This window comes from Terrapene carolina, unplaced genomic scaffold (assembly GCF_002925995.2).
Source record: "Terrapene carolina triunguis isolate 2854851 unplaced genomic scaffold, T_m_triunguis-2.0 Scaffold113, whole genome shotgun sequence".
Lineage (NCBI taxonomy): Eukaryota > Metazoa > Chordata > Testudines > Emydidae > Terrapene > Terrapene triunguis.
The window spans coordinates 5,366,461-5,394,442 of NW_020664464.1; the positions used below are offsets into that span (position 1 = coordinate 5,366,461).

At 39.4% G+C, this 27,982-nt stretch overlaps 1 protein-coding gene and 1 non-coding gene across 2 annotated transcripts; both read right to left on the minus strand.

Moving 5' to 3' along the window:
• Window positions 1–508: 508 nt before the first annotated feature.
• On the minus strand, window positions 509–21,268 carry HAUS6 (HAUS augmin like complex subunit 6). The gene is made up of 17 exons (XM_024193145.2): window positions 21,003–21,268; window positions 19,504–19,599; window positions 18,629–18,707; window positions 17,398–17,530; window positions 15,295–15,442; window positions 14,085–14,150; window positions 13,921–13,972; window positions 13,542–13,715; window positions 12,312–12,505; window positions 11,367–11,496; window positions 10,679–10,781; window positions 9,382–9,469; window positions 8,166–8,238; window positions 7,224–7,409; window positions 5,558–5,693; window positions 4,006–5,052; window positions 509–2,421 (listed from the first exon to the last, which is right to left on the minus strand). Exons 1-17 carry the CDS (start codon window positions 21,116–21,118, stop codon window positions 2,324–2,326), a joined length of 2,919 nt encoding a protein of 972 aa, XP_024048913.1. The 5' UTR covers window positions 21,119–21,268; the 3' UTR covers window positions 509–2,323.
• LOC112102102 lies at window positions 8,312–8,444 on the minus strand. Its single transcript, XR_002907717.1, has one exon.
• Window positions 21,269–27,982: the final 6,714 nt, after the last annotated feature.

Here is a 27,982-nt window from a genome sequence, read left to right on the forward strand (position 1 = left end):
TATATCACAAAGCACCAGTACACTGAATGTGACAGTTACATGTTTAATACTGAAGAGTGAGCTAGAATGAAGCACCAATAGTGGCAGCTAAATGTGGATTACAGAATGAGTGACTGACTGTTTGGATCAATGTATACTGATATCGAAAATCATTGAGGATAAACAAGCCCACACCGTATCTTTTTTTTTCATAGTAACAACTTCAGCTAGTGAAAGTAATCTTGCTCTGCCTTCCAAATTCAGACTTAGCTGTCATCAGAATTCAGTGTGTAAAGTAGGACTAGTGAATTAATCTGGTAGGAGAAAGTTGATGGCAAAAAAAAAAAATGGAAATATACTTTTCTAAGATGACATTTTACTTAGCAAATGGCCATCACCTTCTGAACTGCTAACTTACCTGCCATCACAAAGGCATAATGCAAAAGTCACATGGAGGGCCCAAGAGGTCAAAGACTTGTATAAAGGGCTTAATTTTTTCACTCTTGCATTGACTGCTGAAGAGAAATTCCATCTTTCCTAGCCCATGGAATGCAGATTTTTAAAAAACAAACAAGGGCGAAGAAATACTTGTGTAAGCATTTTTATAGCAGTGGAGAATTATATGAAGGGAGGCAGCCACAGTGTCTGTTCATAGGCAGGCTGATGGAAAAAAAAACTTCTCCATGATTAAACAATCCAACCCTTCTAACATGTTTAGTAATTAAAACCTTATATCCAATTGTTTCTCCTGAAGACAAAGATTATCTAGTTCTTACTGTACTTGCTCCAACAATACCTGCTTGTCTTCTACAATACCACCTTATCCAGCAAATCCTGGTCATTTGGTGTCAATTATTTTGACCATTTAAAATGGAAATTCATTGAAACATATCATTTTGTATACTCCGATCAGTGGCTGGTGTTCAACAATGATAAAGACAACTCTACAAAGTCCTCAGCCCAGTGCTGGACTGGAGCTCAGTTTATGATTTCTAGAGTAAATATGCTACTAATTCTCTTTATTTCATAGTAATGCAGAGTCACTTTAGATATCAAGTCCCATTTCACTGCCTAGAACACAGGTAGACAAATCTTAGACTGGGTTTGCAGGATGAAGTTTATAAAATTAAATATTTCTGTAACAAGATTGAAAACTGTTTTTCATTTTAATAAACTATTTAAAAACAAAGTTTAAATAAACACAAGACAAAGTCAAACATGAAATCTAAAGTTAGACAAAAATCCTAAATTACTTTAACCCACAAGTGGATTTCTAATTGGTCGTTAGTGGGCTTAGTTACAGTGTTTGGGAGCACTCCTTTGTCCTACTCTTCATGTGCCTTTCTTCCACTTGACTCCCCTCTCCCTAAATCTTTCCTCACTTTGCCTTTAGTTCTACTTGAACAGTCACTGGTCCCCAGAGTTTTAAGTCAAGAGGTTTGTTTATGGAAGGTGGAGTAGTGAGGCCATAGACATCAGTGCTCCATCTTACCAAATTGATTCTCTTCCCTTGCAAGTCAATAAATTAGGCTAAATCACACCCACACCTTGATCTGAATACACAGAAGTTTTCAGTTGCTTACAATGGGCAGGGCAGGAAAGGTCTCCAGGCCTTTTCTGAATAGCCCCATCATTTCTCCTGACAAACAATGCTATAACCAAGGGTACTACCAGTGGAACCAGGCTGCTGTGGAATTGGGGCACCAGAGCTGGTGGCAGAAAAAGGGCCTCCATAAAATAAACTTGACAAGTCAGATTGGGAGGCAAACGTCATTCCCCAAACAGGGAACTGGGGAGAGGGGGCCTTTACAAGAATCCATCCTCTTTCTCCTACAAAGTCCATTCACAATTTGTGTGGTAATTAAAGTTCCAATTTTGCTAGACTTCAGAAATTAAAGAATGATATCCTTGATATCTTATAATGCACGTGGTTAAATGTCATTTTTCAACAGGGTCCTTGACTAGTTTTTTTTAAATACTTCAGATTAAAATGTGAACTGTTTTAGGAAGTCGCGTCAGCCTCAGGAGTTTCAGTGTGCATGACTTAACCACACAATCCAACAAAATGTTTGATTCCACACATCTGACTATTAGTCTTCTCATATCAATGGTCAAAAATCTCCAAGTCCCTCTGGTCAATGACCAAAGAAAGAATTCAGCCTTAATGGACACAGTACACAAAGGAAATTTCTTCCCAGGTTACATTTAAATGCTTATTTTAACGATGTATTGGCAGAATTTCTGTCTGAAATGGAAGAATGAGTTTGAAAAATGTAAATTACAAATAGCATTTTAAATTATACGTCTAATTGTTTAGTACACAAGCATTACGCATCCAAGTGCATCATAATTCTATTAAGTGTGAAACTGCTTCATCTTTACGTGTCTTTATATCAGATGATGATTCTTTTGCATCCAGTTTCTCCTTCAAATTCTCTTCTTCTAGAAAAAGAATGTATTGTTATATAAATGTATAGTATTAAAAAATTTGACATACCAGATAGCCTTAGGAAAAAGACAGTAGTGTTTCGGGACACTTCCTACAGATGCAATTGTTCCAAATCAGGGAAAGGAAAAATTCCCATATCTGCACAACCAAAGAAGCTGCAACTAATAACTAGAGAGGATTCTGGTGTATACCAACACTGGAAGTACAACCTGTAAGCAGCCAATTTAAAGTGTTATTGCTGTTTAGTATATGTAAAAGCATCAGTTATGTAGCAATATATATTAACTACCCGCTGCTGCCGAGGGAGAAAAGGCTTATCAAATGTGGACTACAGGAGTGATGATCTTTAAGTCACTTCCAATGAGTGAGAATGTTACTGAATGTAGATTACTCAGAGCTCCCAGCAAGCAGGGCCAAGAGAGAACTAGTTTAAGTGTCTGCTTGATTTCCTTCCATGACATTGCATGTATTTGTAATAAGCAATCTGGTCCCAAACCATTTAGGACATTTAGCTTTCAGGTGTCATCTAAGCTGTTTATAAGTTAACTGACAGCAAGTACAATTTATGGAGGACCACTTAACCAAACAGTTACATTCATTACTATCTTCAGTTTCTTGATAGTTGCAGGATGCAGCCCCATAAAGTGCATTGCAATCTTGTAGTCTGTCATTGTCCCTTTAAGATTAACCTGTTAAATTCAACTTATCAACTTTTCCATTTGACATTTAAGTGAAAGTGTCCTGGATACTTACTGTAGACTGACAGTTGAGTAGGGTCCACGTTAAATGCAAGTGCACTTACAAAGCTAATTCCTGTCATACTAATTACTCAAGTATACTGATTGATGCTTACAGGTGTACCAGTAAATGCCTAGTGCCACTGTATTTCTGTTTCTGGTGTGGAAAGCTATGTTGTGTTTCATTAGCGTAAGTATTATTACCTAGGTCTCTCTTGCATTTTGGTGTTTATAGTCTGGCAAAGACTCCCATAGTTCCATATTTGGAAAATGTAACTTGCAAGATATGGACTTTATCAATTTAATCACCCACCTCTGGGGAGAAGTGTCATTTTTCAAGAAAGGAAAACTATGCATATGTGAAATCTTTAGAAACTAGTATATTGGAGGATGACTGTCCTGAATATACACTTTTTAAAAAGTTTAAAAGGCTCCCTCTACTCCACTGCTGAAAAGACTAAGACATCAGAAAGTGCACACAACCCAAAGGTCAGATCTACATCTTTCTCGCTCCTTCCATGATTTTTTTTTTTAATATATATAGATATATGTATCTATATATCTATATCTATATATATAGATATATGTATCTATCTCTATATCTATCTCTATATCTATCTCTATATAAATATAAGATACACACACACCCCTACATTGCTCCTTCCAGGGAGAATGACAGTAGCTGTAATTGTGGCAACAATCCACTACCTTGGTGGTTCCCTTCTTCCCCTTAACTCCTAAAGCAGAAGCCAAGTGCTCAGATTATGTTCAGGAAACCCAGAAGTGAAGAGTTCCACATGTACAGATAGTGGCACAATCCTGTCAAAAGCACAAACTTACCCTTCAAGTTATGCAGGAAGTCTCCAGGTTTCTTTTGCGTCATTGGCCTTAGTCTGTCTTGAACTGGAGAAAATGCAATCAGTGGAGAAAAAGTGTGCCTTCTTTCAAAAAGAGACATGCGTGAAGGTGTCTTGATATACTCTGCATCCAATGCATAGAGTTTTCCTAGAGGACTAAATACTTCTTTTGTTTCTGTGCATCCTGGAGTAAGGTTTATCTCTGATCTATGCCTCAGAAATTGTTTTCTAGGTGACTGAAATGAATCTGCCTCATTTCCAAAAACTGTCTTTTTCAGTGCTTCATACCTGTTGCGAATAGACTCTAAATCCTGTTTGCCTTCTTGAGCGGCCCATTCATTTTTCACTATGTTTTCTAAAGACTTGCTGTCCCTTGAGTTACCTTCGACTTCATCATCAGTCTCTAAACTTTTAGAGCTATTAAGACTTATGTTGCCAAGTTCCTCTGGAAGAGTCTCATGTAGTATTCCAAACTGGATAACTTCACGACTGTCAGAACTAGTACCACTTACCATTTGAGAAGCATCCCATGGCAGAGTTGTATGCATTGAAGAATTCTGACAAAAATAAGATGATAGAGCATCTGTTTTAATATCTCTCTCTGCACTATTATCCAGAGGATTCATGCTCTTATCTACAGCTGGAAAGACAGATTCTTCTAGATTTTCTGTGAGACTTTTACTTGAAACAGTATGTTTTGATCCAAGCTCCCAGGATCTTTCGTTATCTGTCATTCTTGTAGCTGGTATCTGTGTTGGCGATTCACTGATGTGACTAACCACCACGTGCTTTTTAGGTGCAGGTGTCATCCAGCTTACTGAAGATTTCCCTTCTAGTAAATTAGAAACATTAAGGTCAGACATGTGAGATGAAGACATAAAGCAGGCCATACTAGAATCTATTCGGCTACAAATTGCAGACTCTAGATCCAATGGAGCTTCTTTTGTCACCATTTCAGTTTGAGCCAACTCTGTATCTGAAGGATCTTCAGCTTGAATAGCTTTTCTCCATGAGCTTCTAATTTCAGTAACTAAGATTGAAACAAATTAAGAACATATTCAGTGCAATTCCATATTGTTTAGCCACCTATTTTTCTACTTTTATAAAAGTGTAAACATGCTACCTTTGAAACGATTGATGTTTTCCCACCCATGCCCCGAATGCTGACAGCAGAGGTGATGCCATAGGAGTTCTATACCAGTGTTTCTCAACCTTTTAGATACCAGAAACCACTTGTTGCCTTCCTAAACTGTATCAGGAAGATCTCTGGGACTGGCACCAGTCCGTGCACCAGTCATTGAGAAACACTGCTTTACACTGCCTTAGTCATACTATGTTCATTTTGTTACAGGTACTATGTTGTGTTACAGATAATAAGTATGTCATCCTGATGACAACTGTTAGGAGTTAAAGCCATTGTGATTGAGCAGTGTTTGGAGGGGTGGGGGTGGGGCTGTCCTTTAACATGGCAGCATCTCTATTAAACAGAAATTCACTGAAGTTTAACTACTCTACATTATGAAAACAGAACTTACTCAGATTTTCTGGAGTTCGTGGGATCTGTTTCCTTGTTAAGAAAGGGTTAGAAGCCAATGAGCCAATTAGGTCATCTAACTCCATTCCTTTTCCTCCAGCACCCTGAGTCAATTCTGATACCACTACATCTGCAACCTGTAGGAGAAAGGTTAGAGAATGGAAACTGTTGAGGAAGATAATAACTTTTGTTCCTGCCAATAATAGCACTGAATGAATCCCATTCTCTCCACCCACTCCAGAGCTCTAGGAGTTCCACAACCCTTGCTTAAAGTGTGTGTGAGTGTGAGATTATGGAAAATGCGCCTTTTAAAGTGAGGAAGTGGGAAAAGAACGGAAAGCTTCCTGGTCAGAATATGAGACTGGAAATCAAATTCTGCATTCTATTCTCTAATTTACCACTGACTTGTTTCAGCCCATGCTTTAGTTCACCCATCTTTCTTTAAAATGGAGACAAGATTCCCTGAGAGACAAAGAAGTGAGATTCATTATTAACCAGGAATTAAGAGTCCTGGATGAAAAGCATTTAAGAGAAGTATTAAGCTTTCACTTTGACAGTTCCAATCTGTACAATTATGGGAAAATCACAATCACTTAGGATGTCAATATTCTATTAATGAACAAATATTCTTGAGTGCAGTTGACAATTAACTACACCATTTCAGGGATGAAGACACTTAGTCTTCCATCTCACTATATAGCACAACTTTGAGGTTCTTGTAACAAAAATTCCCTTCAAAGGACTTAAAGTGCCTGCACACATCTGCCACGTCCAAATGTTTGTCCAACAATATTCAGATGCTATAGTTAAATGCCAAAATATGTACTAGTTATAGACCTAAGATCAGTTTTGTAAGTTGCAGAAAGCTTTCAGTAAGTGAAATAAAGGAAAAGCATCAACTCTGTCAAGCATATAAAAAAAAAAATGCACGAATGGTACAATAAGCTCTATGTCACCAGGGTATGCTTAATCACGTAGTCTCCCAAGGAAGACCAATGACGGCTGCTTAATAAGAACAAGCAATCTTTGATTAACAGCATGGTTTAGTTGGTACGCTTTCATGAATCTTATACTGGCTCTGATAGTTTGTTGCCTTAATAGCTTTCAGTCCCTTCTATATTTGTGTGATATAGAAAAGGAATTCAAACTTTCTACCCTCCCTCTTCTGGGCTATTAGTTTGTTCCATCAACGGCAGCTACATATACTTGACTATTATTCTATTTACTGCACAGTGTCAGCAGTAGATGCAACAGAGGGACAGGCTTAGGCCCTCTCCCAGTGGAAGTAGGCCTACTTACAGAAATCTAATACAAATACAGAAATGAGGTACCTTAGAAATATCCAAGCACTGTAAACACTCTCCAGTAATATTATGGGCTTCATAGATTCCTGCACAGCAGCATTACTTTTCTTCTGGTAAATCAGAAAGGCCACCACCCACTAGGATATTCCAATTAAGAGTATTCTATTGTACTGTAATTGAGCAATGTGTACTTTTAAATTATAGCCTTCATCCTTTTCTTCTTAAAGGACTGAAAACTAAGCTTAGACAGCTACAATTAAATAAGAACAGTTATCATAAACAAATGAGTACCAAGATCAAATTATCTTTAGAAGATCAGGATTAGTGAATGAAGTGTAATTAAGAAGTGAAGCCTCTCCTAACCTCTTCTGCCAGTTGCTCTTGTGCTTTCTTAACAGGATCTTCTCTTCTAATTGCAGTTGGTGATTGGAGTACATGAGTGTCTCCGTTCTCCCAAGCTTCTATTGGTCTAGGTTTGTACACTGCATATTTTAAGATTTTTTGAGAAACAGACTGTTCTTTCCTTTTTGGAGTTGTAGTATGTACATCCTAAAGGAATATAAAGAAGTTTTTAAGTCTTATATTGTGAAAATGTACAACCTGAAGGAACTACCATACTAAACTGCACAGCACCTGTAGTGTCAGTGTTAGTTTAATCAAATAGTAAATCAAACACTGAAAAAAACATTTGTTCCAGTCAGATTTTAAGTGGACACAAAGCATGCCTACGTAGGTAAAGCATTGCATATAGATATTCCAGGAGTGGGTGGGTCAGCTTTTGTGGCCTGCATCATGCGGGAGGTCAGACTAGATGATCATAATGGTCCCTTCTGACCTTAAAGTCTATGAGATAACAGCAAGCCCTTGGGTTTGCCCTTTCTGTGCCTAGTGCAGCCAAGATGCAGCAAAGGTGCTTTTTAGACCATACTTACCTTCCTCAACCTGGGACCACCATGCAAACCCTGAAGCATAATTTAGTATTGGACCTATGGATGGTGCTCAAGTTGTGCTGCCATTTCAGAGCCCCCAGAAGGAGCTGTTCCAACAACCAGATATTACTGGTGTTTTACAGACACTTCCTATGCTGGGAGTCGGGCTTGGAAACTTATCACAGGTGCTATGCAGCCTGGCGATTTTCCCAATGCCTGGGGAATCCTCTGCTAACATCATAACCATTTTCAATCTACCAGCAGGACCCAGGAAAGTATGTCAAGTTTACCTTGCAATCTCTTAATGCAGACAGAATACAAACTTCTCAAGTGTTTAATTTTTTTCCAAAGACAATTTAAGCTATTAAAAACTGACCTTTTCAAGTACCACACTGCTGGGTTCAGCTGTGAGAAAGCTCTGTGTAGCTGACTGCAAGTGTGAGAGCATCCTAAAAACAGACAAGATTCCAGTTATTGAAACTAAACCAAACATGCTGCATATAAGTCTTATGAAGCTCAGTATATTGTCTGCCCCGTATCTGTCCGTTATGATTTCCCTCAATTCATCCCGGTCATCAGAAGGCAGTTTTACTATAGGGAGGGACTTGTGACAATTAGAGCGAATTTTTAGCCCTATTTGTGTATCAGTCTCCCAAGCAGTAATAAATATGAAACTCCCACACATACTTCTAGAGTGGAACTTTATATAAAGAGAAGTGTATTATTTGTATTGGGAATTTGAGATCAACTTGAGTTCTACAGCAAACGGTTGAAGGATAAGGGCATCATTTTAGTATCAATGTATTTCAGTTCACTTGTCACACCACATGAAAGTGTTAAGTAACCTGCCTGTAAGCCTTTTGGTGCTTGTGGATTTGAATTGTATTGTAGGTGTTTTATGAAGTCAGATAGTTGGCTACTAGTACAAGTTTAAGTCAGCTCTGATGGGCAAAGCAGAAGAACTAAACTAAATACCATCACTGCTTCTAAGTAATTTTACCTATTTCTCTTTTAAAAACTATGCTATTAAAATTCAGTTCACTCACTAGGAAGCAAGTAATCTAATTATGTATAGTAGTATTCCTACCTGTTTTACCACCTTCTATAACATAGGTATTTGTCCATGTTATACATTTAGTTTCTTGGAATTTTCAGAAAGTTACATAAAGTCGCTCACTATAACACAAGTCTAGCTTTAACTGCTTTGATAATCTGAAGAGAACTCCGATGCAAATGATATGAACTGATTTCTAGGAATGAGATAACTAGTCAAAATTTGTTGAAATTTTTACTCCCTTTATTTTTTCAAACATAACAGCTTTCAGGTGTTTGTATGAGTCCTTATGTGGATCCATGAAAAATACAACCTTCTAAAATGCCATAGAGAACCAACTAGGGTAAACATCTGCCATGCAACTCTGGACCCTCAAGATAGGGATAGTTATATAGTTTCATCCTTTGTAGGGATTATGTAAAAGCTTCATAGAAGAAAGTGTTTAGAGAAAGAATCTTAATGAGGAAAGTAACCGTCTGCACCGGTTGACCTCTTTTACTCATGTATTAAATGGTCCAAGATCATTTTTTAATCATACCTTCCTGTAGATGTGGTGTCCATTATACTTTCCATTGCTGCATCCTCTTTCTTATCGTCATTTGCTTGACAATCCTTTTTTGGCGTATCTAGAATAGAGAATGGAAGAGATTTGTTACCACTTTTTGCCTGGTCTGTTTTCTTTGATTATAAAGGACCAGAGGTGACAATTTTAGATCTAGGAGTGCTATAAGCAGACAAGTTCAAAAGGCTATTCAAAATGCCAATTTAACAAAACCCTTATGTACTCTACAGTGATTTGCCAATACCAGAAAATAAGTTACGGCACGAAGCTAGTGGGCAGAAAAAGTGTGCAGATATCAAACAATAGCAAAGACATACACAGTTTAGTACAAGGGCTCTTCAATTAACAGAAATTCAGTATTTTGATTCATTGCAGGCATAAAAATTCAACCCAAGTGATAACTTAATTTAAAAAAAAACTATCAAAAATAATGCCACTTCAACCACAAGAACCTCTTATTATATCACTACATTTACAATGCCAATATATTCTAAATTAAGCTCTAGGAGTTAGCTACAGTTAATATGCAGGCAGCTCTTTGTAGAAATGGATGTTAGTGAACACAATTTTAACCAACTTAAAAACATATTGTGCTAATGCAACAGACAGATCACAAAGGCAGAGTAATAACCAGGATGGTTCTCTAGAATTATTAAAAACTGCAAATTAAAAGAACTTCCAGCCAGGAATCTGCATGCAAGAAAGCGAAGGCAAACATACATGCTATGGAAGTGTTACCAGAATTCTGAGACTTCCTTGGGTTTTTGTAGTGTTACCTATCCAGCCTAAAAATGAATGTTTCTACTAGAAACAGGTTTAAGTTATTGCAGTTAGAAATCTAATAGCTGGACCCACAAGGGTTTTACTTTAATAATAAAAAAAAAAAGTTGACTAAGTGGGGGAGAAACAAGGCTCATGACAATTGCAAGAGACAATATACTTTAAACGCTCACCATGCATTAGTGAGATGAAAGTGGCACTGAAATCCAGGTTTTAGACATATTAGCAGTTTTCCTCTGATAAGAGCTGGGTTCTCAGCCCAAGTTTCCTTATTCCTCCATGAACAAGAAAGTCTTATTTTTTGGCAGACACAAGAAGCAGTACTGAAAGGCTCCAAAAAAAAAAAAAAAAAAATTCCTCAGCACTCATCTGTCAGAAGAAGACTGCCATGACAAGGATCTATTGAGGACTGGAGTATCAAAGGCAAGCAGAGAATCATTTCAGGCCATGCAACACCCTAGGGATAACCAAAAACCTTATCCAATTTACTCACCTGGAATTGATGCTGGATATTTACAGAAGACGCTGCTTTTATAAGCCTCTTCTGTTGCAGGATCGAAAGAAAGAGGAGACATAGCTGGTAACAAATCAAGTACCTTTTCAAAATAAAAATAAATTATTAAATAGTTATTTTTTGTGAAAGACTTCAGATCAGTAATATTTGACACTACTGAAAGTGATGCAACTTTTTTAACTAAAGGCCAGACACAGTGAGATTACAAGAAAGTGTTTAGCAGATGCTATGAAACCGTTATCCTTCATTCATTGGAAATAGACTAAAAACTTACCTGGTCAAATTTTATAAAGTACATTTTATGCTCAAAGACAAATACCACTTGAAAATTAACTACAGAGAATTACATGAGGTAATTGCTATGCAAGTTTGCCCACTGACTTGCTACTACGACTCACTCCTGACCTGAAGGGACCAACTTTGAATTACCTATAAGGGTACCAACTTTGATTGGTTATCATAAAGGACTCATGTCTACTTTGAACTAAACTTACACCTACTCATTTTTAAAAGTCTAAAGAGGCTAGAACATTTTTAATATCTGGTACACTGGAAGCATTAAAAGGATTCTACTGCAGCTATATATTTGTTAGAAAGTCTGCTTCAGCTCTCTCAACCCCAGAAAACAGCCATACTCTAACTTCTCCAAAAAGCTCATATTACTTACTGGATTCTGATCTTTAATTAAACTGAAGGGAGACTGGCCAAGGAAGTTTTCCCACTTCATATCCCAATCTCTTTGTTTTTCAGCAATTGATTCCACTATGGACACGTGATCCTCTCGCTTCAGTTTGTGCCTGCAACATTTAAAAAACAAACGGACCTTAAGTATCTGTACTGGAAGTAAAATCATGTTACATAAAAAGCAGACTTTGATAGAGATCAGATGTTTTCCCTGGGTATGTTGCAATTGCTTGGGATGGACAACTTTGTGCTATCATAAAGTATATTTAGTTGCTGGTTTTGTTTATCTTGTAACAATTGTCAGATAATATAAATATATAGTCACTCAAATTTAACGAGACAGAGTTCTAGAGTATCGCCCACTTAAGTGTCCAGTTGTTTCTTTTTTACAAACCAGTTTTACATACCAAATACAAGCTTTGCAAAGAAAGCATAGATAAATGACTAAAACACTGTCATTAGAGTCTTTAAAGAACACAATACCTAAAATAATTAAAGGGTGAATACAAGAGATTTAAAATCTTAATTTCAGTTTACTATGCTAAAATTTAGCCAGTACAATAGATTTCTCACCTATCATTTAAGATCAAAGGAGTAAGAATCCTTCACTACCATCACTGAACTAAGATGCCCAACCTCCATTTTCAGCCAGGAGCAAAGCTGGCTTGCTCATAAAGAGAGAAGAGGGGAAATGCTGAAGTTTGCAGATGCCTCTGTAGATGTAAAACCCCAAGTAACACCAATGAATTTGTCAGCCAAAATATCTATCAAGAGTAGAGCTGATATCAGCATGTTCTCTAAGTAAAGCAAATAAGGCCAAAATATGAAGTGTTGTGTTATTTTGGAAGGGGGACACAGGAGACTACAGCTTCCCTTGTGCAAGAAAATAAGCATAAAGAGCCTCAGAAAAAATGTTAAGAGAGTTTACCTCATGGACTTCAGACCCAATAAAATTTTATTCTGAAATTTGGTCTTCCCTTCAATATACTGAAGATCTAATTTTAGTGCCTCATGGTCAACTTGTTGACGTTCATATCTTAAAATCTTCAATGCTTCATTTAATAATTGAATGACTGTTAACAGATTGAGTTTTCCAGCTTCATATACATTTCCTATATGCAACTTCAAATATTGAAAATAAAAGAAAACTGATTAGTAGTTACATAGATACATCAGTTATTAGACCGCTACTTTTTCTATGAGGAGGTATAGTATAGGGATACAAAAAACCTCTTATGATTATCAATCTGTACTTTTTTTTTAAATTAAGAGATACTCCCCTTGGTTTAGATCCAGAAAATTAAGGCTGCTTAGAGGGGTTATATATTAACATGAAATGAAAACATTTTAACGAACACAGTTTGTAACCACCCAGCAATTCTATGAACCTGAACAGCAACATACACAATGCATGAGTCTGACCAGTCTAGTTTTGTTGTCCAAGCAGAGTGAAATGCAAAATGTAATCAGAAAAAATAAAGTTAGTTTTAAGTGTTCATTTTAATATGGGATTAGCAATGCAGTTATTGATTTAATAGCTTTAGTGATGTTTACACTTGAAATAGGACTTCAAATAAAGAATATTTGTAACACCATACTGCAAGACATTTTACCTCAATACCTACAAGCACATTTGAATGTAGAAGAAAATAAGCCCCCAACCAATTGTCTTGTTACTTTTCCTTATTCCTCAATTTTGACAATGACCAACATCTCCCTCTCTAAACATTTTTTTTTTTTTTTTAAGTTTGAGGAAAGATCATGTTTTCCATATATGTCTTAGAAATTCCCCCACGTGTTTTTCCAAAAGTAATCTAGGCCTTTCCTTCACCCAAACATGATATCATTACTGCATTTGTGCATGTTTGTAGGGCAGGTTACAGTAAGAACATTAAATATAATCAGATCAGATTTATTCGTTCTCCCCAGCTACGCAAGAATACTTGGCATCTGATGCAACACTAATCAAGGCATGTTCCCAGGTCTATGAGAAGTATGCTGCGTTACTCTGGGCACATAACAAATGACAAAACAGAAGTGCAGCTCCATTAAGTGATAATAATTTCACTTGTCACTTTTGTAAGGCAACTAGGAGTTCTATGAATAAAAAGCACAAACATGAAGAGACAAGTATTAGGTACTTTAAAGAATCACATACTTTGTACATTTGATTTTCAATTTTGTCAAGCAGCAGCCTTGGAACGTTGATAGTGACATTAGTTCCATCTAAAGCATACTGGTCCACGTGACCATCAACAACAGAATCTACAACTTCTTTCTCCTTTTCCAAGAATGTAAGTGTTTCCATTACAGATGCCCACCTGGAGCGAACCTTAATGGGGGAGGGAAAAAATGTCATGGCTCAAATGTTTGCCACACTATCTTGGTTAAAAGACCACAAATGCATAACGTTAGATGAGGAACGCTAGCATGTTTGAAGTAGAGAGCAGTATCTGGGATGGAGTAATTGGTGGAGAGGTATGTTAACTAAAAAAAATATAAAGTCAACCATCTGCCATCAAGAAGAAAATCCTCACCTTTTGAACTCTCTCTGCTTTGTTACTTTGCTTTTGGCTATTTTGCTCCATTCTAGTTAAAAAAATAGATAATTGAGTTAGCTATGATGAAACTACCATTAAAGTTTACAATAGTCTGCCTTTAACTTCATAAATCTGAAGAACAGTTAGGAAGGAATACCTACTTTTGAAGCAGTTTGTGCAGCTCTGCACATTCAGATCTTGGGTCTCTTATTTGTTTAGTCAATAATCTGCAAAAAAACAAATAAGCAAAACAGAGTTACTATATCAAGTTGAAGACTTTCATTTTTGTTCTGATATCCCAATTCTAATGGCCATTGACATTGGAAAATATGAAGCCCAACCTGAATATCCAGATAGTGAACTGTGCCAGGCTTCAGCGCTATGTATAGGCTCACACAAGTTATTTTGTGCAAGATCTTTCCTAAAGATCTTACCAAAGACTTGAAAGTTTGACTGTCTTCCATTGCATTACACTGAAATATAATTTTCAGTAGCTACAGAAATGATATAGTTACTAGAAATGTTATTTTCTCAGCTATCCTAGTACTTAAATTATGGCTGAGGGCCAATTTACATGTTAATATACAGCTTCTCAACTATCTGGCATACAAATACCCATGTTCTAATTGACTAGTACCCACTAGGAGCCAGAGCACTGGGATTTACATAGCTGCAGTGGCTAAACTTTTCAAGACCCAAGAGCCTAGCAGCCTAACTTGATTTTTTATTTTGCCATTTATATATAAATAGCCTGATTTTCAGAAGTACAATGGGATCTTCAAGTATTCTAACATTTTTTGATGGAAGAGGAAAAATAAAGAAGAGGAAGCTTTGAAAAGATGTCACTCAGTGGAAGTCGGGATGTTAATTATTCCCCAGCAGGAAGAGACTGGATGTGTCCCAGGTGAAGACCGAAGAGGATAATTTAGTAAGACAACTAAAGCATGATACTGATAAAGCATATCTCAAACTGATAAACTCAGAGGTCAAACAGCTGTTATAACCACAACATAATTACTATGTTTTTTAAACAGCAGTGACTTTAACTTAAAGTCTACTCTATACCCATCCCAGAGTACTCCAGCCATTTTGGTGGATGAATAATCACATTTTAATATTTAAAATTTCTCTCTGCTGTTACGTGTTAAGGTCTACAAAAACAGCAAGACTATACAGGGAAGAATTCAAACTAATATGCACATAGTGTTGTCAATTGCAAAAAGCTGGAAGTTCTTAATACTAGTAGGCAAGACATTTGCAAAAATGTTACTATAAGCTGGAAATGTCTTTATCTATATTGCCACACATGTAATAAGTAATGTTTATGAAGACATTCAATTAAAAATATCCTCCCCCACAAGAGTTACTTACTGTGCTTTTCTCTGGTACTCTCGAATTACAAAATCTTCCCTTTGTATAGACTGTAAAAATCTAATACATGCCACCCTGTATCTTGCTGCTGCCTTATATGAGTCACGAGGCCTTGAATTCACAGCTTCCGGAAAATGTATATTGGTGTCTATATAAATCAGTTAAACAGAAAGTTCAAAATGTGCCGTCAAAATTATAGGTAATAAGACATGTTTCTAATTTAGGTGATTTAATTTAAATGCAAAATATAAAACAGAGGTTCCCATCTCTTTAGATGGGATGGATCAACATATATGGCCCCTATTCACCTTGCCCTTTTATCCATTTCTCTTCGCCTTTTTCCCCTTCAGGGTACATTTGTTCTTTCTGCATTCTTCCCTCACCATCTTACCAGAAGACTACATGCTCCTTGGAAAGGGGGAAAATTGCTCCTTGGGGACTCCATAGAGCCAACCCACATGTGCTGTGAAGAGTGCCATCAGAACAGAGAAGATAGTAGCTTTCCTGCCCAAGCTTATCTGAGCTGAGTAGAGGAAAAGTGCCCCTGCAGCAAGGGCCACTATTGGAGCTGGGAAGGAAAGACAGATTTTAAGACCCTGCCTGCTGACTTTCTTGCTGTTACATGAGCACTTTTGCAATGCGGTAGGGAGGAGTAGGAGGACTAGTTTGTCATACACCTTTCCCTTCCAGCATACTGTACAAGAGGGTATGTTTATATGGTAAGCAGAAAACCACAGCAGCGAGTCTCAGAACCCTGGTCTACAGACTTGGACTCATGCTACAGCACTAAAAATAGCTGTGTAGACCAGGGGTCTCAAACACGCACGGCCCACGGAGTTATTTCCTGCGGCCCGCCATAGGCGCCGACTCCACCGGCAGCCAAGCTCCCGTCACCCCCCGTTCCCCCCACCCTGAGCGCACCACATCCCTGCTCCTCCGCCTACCTCCCATCGCTTCCCATTAGGACTTTCCAGGAGGGAGGAGCGGGGAGGTGGCGGAGAAGAGGCAGGACCGGGGCAGGGATTTGGGGAAGGGGTGGGAAGAGGCGGGGCCTCATGGAACGGGTGGAGTGGGGGTGGGGCAGAAGGGGGGCTTTAACCAAAGTAATTCTAAAAGTAAATGCGTGTTTTGTCATTTGACTGAGGTACATTACTGAGTGTTTATATTTTATTAAAACCCCTCTTCGCATTACAGTTTTAAGAAGTTAATACATTGACTTTTAATAGCATACTGTATTACTCTTCATTTTTGACTACACTTTTGTATTGTTGTATGAAAACGTTTCAGTGATGCGGCCCTCGGGCCAATGTACTAGTCCTCATGTGGCCCTTGTGGTGATTTGAGTTTGAGATCCCTGCTGTAGACATTTGGGCTTGGGCTTTGAATCCCAACCCCTTCTCTACATTTCAGGCCAAAGCTACATATACACAGCTATTTTTAGCACTGTAGTGCAATCCCGAGTCTGTTGATCCAGGCTTTGAGACTCTCTGCTGTGGGTTTCTGCTTGCTGTGTAGACATAACCTTTCATGCCACTACCCTTCTTGGACTAATATGTTGTCTATTCACCCCCAGATTAGGAAACACTAACACAGTATCTCATAAGAGCATGAAGAAACTGGTTCCTCTACTTCACAGTACCTGCATGTAACAGAGGGGTATTTGGTTGCGTTTGACTAAGTTTGCTCAGATGGAAACTCAACTTAGTCAATTTCAGAAAGTGATTAAACTAGTTTTAGGGAAACTAATTCCCCCTGCCAGTTTTTTAAGTAAAAGTCACATATAAATTTCATCTCGTTCTTTCCACAAGAACCATCTTAACTATACTGGTGATACCACCCCACTATAAACGCACAAAGCGCTGTCAGGTTTGCCTAGAAACCCAACTACAAAAAGCTGGTCTTTCAGTTACAGTAAACAATTACTTTAACGATAGAAAAATACAGATAAGATGACAGTGTCCCTTTAACTTAAGGCAGCTTTTCATAAGAGCTGGAGTTACTCAAAGAAACTACAGTGAGACCACAATCATCCGTTTCTGGGAACTAAAAACATACTGTGTCACATACTACGAATGAATCAATAAACAGGCAACAAAAACTTACCTTCAGAATCTTTTTTCATATGTTGCACTATTACATATCTTGCAAAGTGGTACATTAGATGAATAAATTTAGGACCACCAGGAGAAAGAAATAGTGAGGCTACAACCGGGGGAAAGCTGTTTCCACATTCATCCTAAGGAAATGAAATTGGCTACTATTAATAAATTCTCCGAAGAAGTGATTTTGTCAAAGCAAAAACTACCACACATTTAATTAAATATAAAGGACACTGTAATGGCATAAAGGTCTTTAGCTGCTACACAACTTTGAAGCAAACCCAGTCTATGTGTTGTCAAAAGAACAGACAGTTGTGATATGGTAATTTGAAAGTTTGGATCCCTTCCTCCCCATCTCCGGGATGGGAACAAATTGTTTCAAGACTATGGTTGGGATTAGTTATGGATACCCGTTAGACTTCCTCTGCTGTCCCAACCCCTTAAAAGGTAAGTGCTCTATTCCAATTACAGTGTCCTGGAAAATACTTTAGCCACTGTTTCTTTTCCATATCAAAGGCGCTGACTACTTTTTCCTTTTCTTCAATGATTTTGCATAATAGAGTTCACCCAACTTGACATTATGGAAAGGGGTTAGGATCTTGTGACATACTGGAAACCCTCAAGCATGAAGGCCATGATTAGCAGAACCTCATTTAGACAGAAGCTAATGTAGAGGAAAGATCCAGGATACAGTTATGGAACCAATTTTGCTTTGGGCCTGATTATCATTTCAATTCAAGAAGCTTGTTTAAACTTTAGCAGCTTTGCCCTTACCCAAGACAGACTAATATTCTACAGCTGCAAAGTTTCTTGTATCAGTAAAATTGCATTCTCAACATCAATGTCTTCTACAATGGCTGTAATTAATTGAAACATACAATATTTATGTTGAAATAAACTCTTCCCAACTTACCTTTTAAGAAAGCCTGTTCACTTATAGGTTTATCTGAGGCATGAAATACACAGAAAACTAAGTGCATGGCTATAGCTTTTTGCATGCATGAAGCCCAAATGTATCAGCTTTGCAGTCTAAGCTTTACCATACCACGCTGTAACTTTTAGTTCAAATAAGTTTAAAAAAATTGATCTATGCCATATATTGTACTTGGGAAAGTTAGAGTTATTCTTTGGTTGCAGGTACTTTGTTTAATAACCTAAAACGCTACTTATACATGTGGTACTCTAAACAGACAAGAATTCCCTGCAGCGATCATTTCATTCTTGCCAATACTTACTGAAATTTTTTTTAGCCATTCACAGCATTGCTTCCTGAATTCAGCATCTCCCTTTTTATCCGCTGGAGGGCAACAAAATCTTTCCATTCCAAAAGAAGAAAAGTCAGTTTCAGTATATTCGTAAATAATTTAATTTACCTATTTAAGTATGTAGCTGAAAAATGCTAAGATTTGTAGTGATTCCTTTTAGGAGGAAGATAAGGGAGGAAAGAAGTAACAGTACTCAAACTATGATCCAAGGGTACCTGGAAGTTTTCTAAAATGACTAGCACTGAAATGGTTCACATGCACAGGTTTTTGCTATAAGGGTTCATAGTAAATACATTATAGCCAGAGCTGGTAGTGCCACCTATATTTAAGGTTGCCCTTTTGTATTATAAGGCCCTGTTTCCAACTGCTTATAACTTTGCCCAGCTGTTTGGGCTGAAATTTTCCATGCCAGGTGTCTGTTTTAGACAGAATTCTTTTTTTAGAAAGTTTCTGATAAAACAGTTTGGCTGCCTGAGAACCAGATTAGGGAAAATCTTTTGCCCATGTTAAAAAAATGCTTCCTGTCATTTCACTGAGAGGCTCTATGGCTTGAACCTGATACTTGATATTTGGCTAGAGGGTGAAGAGATGTGCCTTTTGCCATCTCTGTGAAAACTTCCCCAAAATGGTCTACGTTACGACTACTGCCGTAAAAATTTGAGCTAGGTAAGTTGTCTGTCATGCATTAAGAAGCTGTAACCCAAGTGTGAGAAACCTACACAGATGGTAGTTTTGTAACGCAATCTCCAAACAGGTTACCTCTACCCCAGAGACTACATCAGTGATTATTCCTATTGGGTGTGTGTACAGAACATTGTTATTGATTACACAAAAATTGTGCGTACCGGAAGATCTCTATTGAGCGTGAGTGATCCAGTTTAGTAAACAAGAAGCGCGCAACCACATGAAAAGCATCCTTGTTTGGCTTGTCAAACATGTTCCTGATAAATATAAAGTAGTTAGTGAAAACAACCAAAATAATTGACATTTAAGCATTCAAACAAACTAATTTAAGGTTTGTATGTGAATTTAAGACTACAAAACCCCTCAAATTCTTTGGTCTGCAAATTTGGCAGAACCCTTCCAGATTATTTTAACAATTTTTAATCCAATGAAGGAATCTGCAGCATTCTAGTCTCCTTAATAACATTTAGACAATTCCATCAAGAGTTTATTCTGTCTTGAAAGCAGAGTTATGTCAGTTCAATGCCAACACACTACCAAAGTGACTGTTTCCATATAAACTGCATCCAATTGTGTCAAATCCACACAGCAAGAGTTGTTGCTATTTCCAGACCTCATTTTTTCTGACAAATATAATGTACACTTGTAGTGAGAAGCGACCCAATAAAAAGTCCATTTTGTTTACCAGAGATACATTGCAGGGCACTGTAAAGTCTGACTGATCCATGTGAAAGGCCTTTCTATAAACCAGTGAACAATAACATGCATAACATCACATTTCGCTGGTCGATACCCACAACAGAAGGGATTTCAGGGACAGCTAGCTCCACGCTGGGTTGGTGAAAGAGCTGTGCTGCCACAGCAAGTCAGGGACAGGCTTCGCGAAGCCACTGTGTTAGAACGGACACACCCCACCCTGCCTTCAAAATGGAAGCCCCACCCCCTTTTACCATCTGTCATGGGTAGGGCTCACTGGGGAAGAGCCAGGCCCTGTGCAGGTTACCATAGTCAAGGGTTTTCTGGCTATTTCCTCTTTTTGGAGGATCCATCCTCTGTCTGTGCAGATTTTTCAAACAGGAAATTTCTGGATTTTTTCAGAGCAAACGCAGCAGCTCAGAAAGAACCTCGATTGGTCCGTTTCGCAGTTGGTCCCTCCCCAGCATCCACAGCTGCCCACCAAGGCGCTGGCACCCAGCCTTGAGCAGGGGGCCCCACAGGAAGGCACTGACTGACATGTCCTGGGCTTGTGCCAGCCTGCCACTATGTTAGGAAGTGATACTGCTCCCCACATCCAGTGAGTACCCCCGCCGCAGATACCCCCTTCAGCTCCCCCAACCCCCACAACATCCTCTTTTTGGAAAAACGAAATATGGTAACCCTACTGTGCAGCGTCTGCGCCCCGGCCCCGCAGCCCCGGCCGGGCCGCATGTGATGCTCCCAGGTGACCAGGTCAGGAAATACCCACGCAAGGCATCTCCTGCTCAAGGGATCCCCCCCGGCCCGCCGACCCCCCCCCCCCCCCCCCGGCCCGCCAAATCTGCCAGCACTAGCTCGGAAGCGTCCGGGCTCGCAGTAGCCTGGGGACCCTGCGTGTGGATGGGGGTGGTCACGGCTGAAACGCTCGCACGCGCGGGCTGAGGGCGCTCCCCCCTGCACTCACACGCCCAGGCTGAGGTGGATGCTGAGCCTCCCGGCAGCGGCGGCGGCTCCCGCTCCCGGCTCGAAGCCAAGCGCCAGCAGGTAGAGCCAGAGATGCTCCTTCTCCCAGACGCTCATGCTGAGGGCCGGGAGCGCGGGGCGGGGCCGGAGGAATCGTGCGTCTCTACTCCGAGGGTTTCTGTCTCCGGCGGGGCCCTCTCTCGCCGCCGTTCCCGCTTCCTAACGCGGCCGCCATTTCGTTTAACCCGCCAAAGAAAAAAAACAGTGCGCGGAGCGTCCTTCGCAGCGGAAGTGACGTCATAAGAGCGCGCCCGCCGCCGACCAATCAGAGCCCGGAAAGAAATCCTCCCGCGCAGCTGTAAGGAAGAACGCTCCACTACGCGAATTCTTAGATGCAGAAATGTAAATCCCAGCGTGCAGCGCGGCACACTCCCTTCCTTCTGGGTAAAGCATGGCCTGATGGGAGCTGTAGTCTCAGCCGTGTTGCCAGCTGGGAACTGTAGTCTCTATGGCTATGACCTACTAAGGGCAAGCTACTGTTCTGGTCATAGGTGGCACGGGGCCGGGGATTCCTCAGAGCAGCATGGGGAGCCCCTGGCTTTGGCTGGGTTAATCAGAAGCTCTCAGAGAGACTCTTGCAGGGAAAAACAAGGCTCTGGATTTCTAATGTTAAACACACGCCTGTCCTTGGGAGGATAAAGGGTTTACTACTTGGATGCCATCATGTGCCAGCAATGCCCCTCTGCCATGTACATTGGCCAAACCAGACCGTCTCTACGCAAAAGGCTAAATGGACACAAATCAGACATCAGGAATGGTAACATACAAAAGCCAGTAGGAGAACACTTCAATCTCCCTGGACATTCAATAACATTTAAAAGTAGCCATCCTACAACAAAAAAACTTCAAAAACAGACTTCAAAGAGAAACTGCAGAGCTACAATTCATTTGGAAACTTAACACCATCTATTTGGGCTTGAAGAGGGACTGGGAGTGGCCAGCTCACTATAAAAGTAATTTCCCCTCTCTTGGTATTGCCACCTCCTCAATTATTGGGAGTGGACCACATCCACCCTGACTGAATTGGCCTTGTCATCACTGGTTCTCCACTTGTAAGGTAACTCCCTTCTCTTCATGTGCCAATATATATTTATGCCCGTATCTGTAATTTTCACTCCATGCATCTGAAGAAGTAGTTTTTTTACCCACGAAAGCTTATGCCCAAATAAATCTGTTAGTCTTTAAAGTGCCACCGGACTCCTCGTTGTTTTCTTGGATAGCCAACCCACCAATAACCGTTCAGGACTTCTCTATGCGTCATAAACAAACAGACAATCTCTTCCCCCCACCACCTTTAAACTAAAGAAGATTACAAACTAAAATTTGTAACATTTAATGCATATTAAACACACCTCCCTCAGTCAGGCAGATTTTGGGCAACTCCAAAAAGACTGGACTTACTGCTATCTTTTGGAATATTTTAATACAGGCTGGTCTACACTGAAAATTTACCTTGGCATAGCGACACCTGTGAGGGGTGTGAAAAATCCACACCTGAGAGACATAGCTATGCCAGTCTAACCCCCAGTGTAGGCAGCACTCCATGGCTACACTACATAGCTTACAGCACTGCACTGTAGCACTGCTAGGGCAGATGCTCTAAGCCTATGGAAGAGAACTCTCCCGCTCGCTTAATTAATCCAGCCCAAGCGAGGAGCCGTAGCTATGTTGGTGAGAGAAGTCCCCCGCCCACATAACGCTGTCTCCACTGGCACTTAGGTCAGTGTAACTTATGTCTTTCAGGGAGGCGTCTTATTCACACCCCTAAGCAACATAACTTGTATTAACATAAACTGTCATTTCTACATAGCCTCAGTGAGGTGGATTAACTACAATGATGGGAGAACCGCTCCTGTCACTGTAGTGAGCATCTACACTGAAGAGCTACAAGAGCAGTGCTGCAGCTGTACTGCTGTAGCGTTTTAAGCTGAGACATACCCTGCCTGTCAAAGTCATTCATGCCACATTGTTGTCATACATTATCTGTCACTTTGCAAATAAAATCATTACACCATAGCACCTGTTATATTACAACAAATATAATCAGTCCCTATCTGGCTTTGTGAATCTGCATTCAGAATACAGGAGTCAATTTGGGTTGTCCCACAAATGGGTATCTGTGAGCCCCACAAGTGAGTCTGTCCCTTTCCTGCGTAGGGTCAGGTGCAACTCAGTGTATATCTGACTATTTGTGAATCAGAAGCCGATCTGGTCCTTTTTAAGTGCATTCTTTCCCCTGCTTCAAATAATCAAAACAAGAGCTCTTTAGACAGGAATTAAGTGCAAGAGACAACGAAGAAGAGAAGTCCAGCCATACCAACTCTAAGATTTATAGATCAAACTTTATTTCAAGGCATTTCAGTGACTAGACTTAAAAGCTTTCACAAAAATCAGATAGTACATTATGATAGAGTAGGAGTATCAACCTCATTCTATAGCGAGAGCCTAATCAGGATCTGTGGGCCTGGTCTACAAAATTAGCACCATATAAAACCCACAAATCCACAATGGCTTCCCAGTGATGACAGTAGGATTTTTGCACAAAGAATAAGAATAGAACATGATCTATAAATAATAACATAACATTGAATGGGTCTGATCCTGCAGCATTCCTCGCATACTCCAAAACTGCCACCGAAGTCAATGGTGCGTGCAAGAAGTGCAGTATCAGGCCATTAAGTTATTAAAGTTAATCGCTCTATTTGGTTATTCAGCAAAAAAGATGGTGTGTGTCTAAGTTATTACCACCACAGTTTCTCCTTCAATTCAGTTTCTCCTCTATCTTTCTTTCTGTTTGTCTTTTGCCCATGATTATTTGTATCTCTCCTCCATACTTCGTTTTCTCCTTTTCGCTCTCCTTTTTATGTCTTTTTTATTCCTGTCTCCTTTCTCCCTTTGTGTTCCCTGCCTTCTTATTTGTATTTTTTCTGCACTTTGCCCCATATTTGGGCTCTTCTAACCCAATTCCCATTCTTAGTCTCCCCCAGACAGCAGAAGTACTTACACATGGAAGGGATGCAGTGAGAAATGGAGTTTTTTCATTCTAAACACTTCTTACAAAGGACACTGTTTCAAGCTCTTTAGACACAGAGTCTCACCAAAACTGACTAGGATCCCATGGACAAGCCAAGCCTGTAGTCCTTCTCAGCAGCAAAGAGGTAGATGCAGAAGTGCTTTACACATAGACTAAAAAGGGAAACTTTTATCAGCAAATCCTAGTCAGTTTCCTTTTACTGACAGTCCTTTGTGCAAAGTGCTGGAGTGCTGTTTTGGCTGTTCCTGACAGCAAACAAAATAGCAGGGCAGTTTTAAATGAATGTGTACACCAGTCGGCTACACTGATTGGGCCATAGGAGGCCTGGAAGATGGAAGTTTGACACCCATGCTATTGAGTTACACTAAAATGCAGTCCTTAAAAAAAGAGATGCAAATCAGAATTTCAATGCAGCTAAGTGAAACAAAATTGATCCAAAAACTGTACACTCCAAGAGCTAGATAGATTTCTTTTTAAAAAGCAGAAATATAAGTTAACATGGCAAAAAAAAACCCCATATCAAATCAAGAGAACAGTTTTGTGCCTGATGTTTATTCAGCTCTTGGTCCCGTGGTGATAGGACCATTTGTGCGTGAAAAATCTTGCTGGTCTTCCTCATCCAAACCCAAAATGTCTGGAATTTCATCAGATTCTGAAGACAAGTCTGTGATAGTGAAATCTGGCACCTGCAGAGGAAGAAATCCAAATAAATGTGAAGGTAAAAACTGAAGGATCTGATTTGCAGGGAGCTGAACACTCATGCCTCCAACTGAAGTCAACCAAGGCTGCAGGTGTTCAGTACCTCTGAAAATCAGGCCCAAATTATTAAACAAATCAAACATTCTCAGTCTTATTTTAGATAGATAGAATGATAGAAACATCTTAAATAATATAAATTAGTGTATTAATGGATACATTCTTATAATAAAGGTGGAACAGAACTGCACTCAAACACAGAACATTTCATAATACTTTGGGATGGTATGTTAAGAAGGTTTTCTAATAAGATTGGTCTCTTGCAGATACAGTGTATATTATATCTCACATCAATTTATAGGTGTTATATATGTTTGCTATATCATCTTTATCTTCAGTCCTCTTCAAACTTCAGAGGGGAATGAGGGATAGAGAAAAAATTAATGGTTATGTAAGGAGCTAGTTGGAGAGCCTGGTTATTCACAGAACAGATACAGCACAGGTGATATCAACACAAGCTCTTCTACACTGCACTCAATTGAGGCAGTAGGCTTCAATCTTGTTCTGAAGAAATTGTATGGGGAAGTGATTGCCTCTAATTGTGAGAAATTAACATTTCACAATAGTTTGCCAAGGAAAGTTTGTATTTGTAATGGACTCACACTGATCAACATTTTAAGAAACAGACTACATGGCTAAACTTTCATTTGTCAAAGCTCAAATCTGCCACCAAGTAACTTCATAATAGTTATCAACTCAAGCGCTACTAATAATATATTTTTAAACCAACCACCATCATCCCCAGCAGAATTGACACTACCCTACTACAAGTGGAGAATACCCATTCCATCACTCATACACTCCTCAGTTTCAATGTTGCATATTATTCAATCCCTATCCTAACGGGGTATGTAGAATTAGTATGGACTGTTAGCTGTTGAGTAAACAATGATGGTCAAAGTGATTTTTATATGTACGTTAAATTGGTTAGTAAAGCTCTTAGCACATCTAGATGTTGGGCAAAATTTTCAGAAGCCATTTAGGAGCCTAATTTCCATTCCTGTCAGTGAAATGTATGTGATTTAGGAGCTTGGGAGCATTTGAAAATGGGATTTACGCTAGCTGATTCAGGCATTTTTGAAAATGTTACCCAGTCTGAGCAAAGTAAATATATTTTTCACAGTTTAATGCAAAGTTGGCTTAAATGTAAGCAAGCTGAGAAAACACAAACTCAGCTACAGCATTTGTGCAGCAACTGCAGGATGTGTATAGTGCTTGGGTTTACAGTTAGGATAAAATAGCAAGCAAATACCAATGAATCTCCTACTCCAATTGAACTATCTGAAACATGCTAGACTGAGAGGCAACCCAGTTTATTTTTTCCCCCCTCTGTTAAGTTTGTTCTTTAAAGAACTATCTTGATGGCACTGTATGCGCTGCTATGCAGAAAACTATGCTCAGTCCTTGTTATCGGGGATGACACCTTTGGAACAGAGAGGCATGGGCCCAAGAAGGAAGTGGCTCCTCATATTACTCAGCAACCTCTCTAGATTGTGGAGCTCTGGCTCGGAAGTTGATTTACAGGTAGGGAATCTAGAACAGGGCTCCAGAGAGATGAGTGCCTCCAGTAAAATAAAACTGGATTTCAAAAGACATTGCTTGAGCCCCGGGATGATGACACTTAGCATGAGGAGTGCAGCATAAAGGCCTACAGCAGCCATTGACTAGTTTTAGATAGAGCTTGATCTTCTAATGAGATCAATAGCATTAATCCCACTGACTTCAGATGGCAGCAAGAATGAGGCTCCATCCCTCTATTGGCAGAAATTACTCTGCACCCTGCTGCACAAAACATCCACATAGTAAGAAAGACTCCACATAGTAACACATTTAAAATAACTCTGTATACTTTCAGGATCTAGACATAGCACTCCTTGCCACACTAGTAACGGACTAGGAAATCTAAAACAATGTAACCAAGATATCAGGAGTCAAATGTGGAGGCGATACGTAAGTTAGGCTATGTCTACACTGCACTTTTGTCAGTAAAACTTTTGCCAGTCAGGGGTGTGAAAAAAACACACCCTTGACCAACAAAAGTTTTCCTGACGAAAAGCACCGGTGTGGACAGCGCTTTGTCTGTGGGGGAGACTCTCTCACCAACAAAGCTATCACCCCTCATTGGAGGTGGTTTTATTTTGTTGGTAGGAGAGCTCTCTCCTGCCGACAGAGGAGCTACATGGAGTACCTTACAGTGGCACAGATGTAGCAGTACAACTGTGCCACTGTAAGATGCGCAGTGTTGACATAGCCTTAGACTTACAATAAACTCCTGCAGAACTACTTCTACCCACTATACTCATATTTAAGGGAGTCTACATTGGAGTCAGTCATTTACACCTTCTCCAGCCACCTTGTCAAGTTACTTGCACTTAAACTCCTTTAGATGTTAAAAGAATGGATGTAAGTAGCTCTAAGGGACTCTAAATTAGGGCCTATTAATATTAGCGATTGCTACACCAGCTGCAAACCCTGTGTAAATGCACTATGTCAGCCAACAGGGTTTGCATCAGATTTATCTTTATTCTGAATCTGGTAAGTTGCACCAGTGGAGCACATTTATACAAACCCCCATATAGATCAATGCATAAGCCCCTACCAATTATAAGCCTTTAATGTAAGAGTGTCTAACTTCTACATCACCTCTGTATTTGCCCTTATAGATCAGTTGTTTCATATTTGATGGGGAATGGGAGAACATGTAATCCTAATTTTTTGTGTGATTATGACCAAAAAAGCCAGGTAAAATGTCTCTTGCACCCCTTCCCCCTCCATCAACACTAGTTATGTTCTCTATTAAGTTACTTTACTCCATAAAAAGTTAAACTGTACTCTAGTGATATGTACATTTAGCCACTGTCTTATTAGAATTTAATGTGTATTTTGTAACTTTAGTAAGAAAAATGTGGGGGCTAGGAAGAGACTTTTGAAACAGAACTACATACAATCAGCATAGAAAAGCAGTTCCTTACTTTACAGTTTTAGCACATGGATTCTGCCTTTATTTGCATGCATCTAAGAGACTGAAAACTTCAAAAAAAACCTCAAGTTTCAATCTAAGAAGTTTCAAAACTAATAAATTCAGAACAGATATCAATCTTTAATTGAGTATTCACAATACTACTGACCAG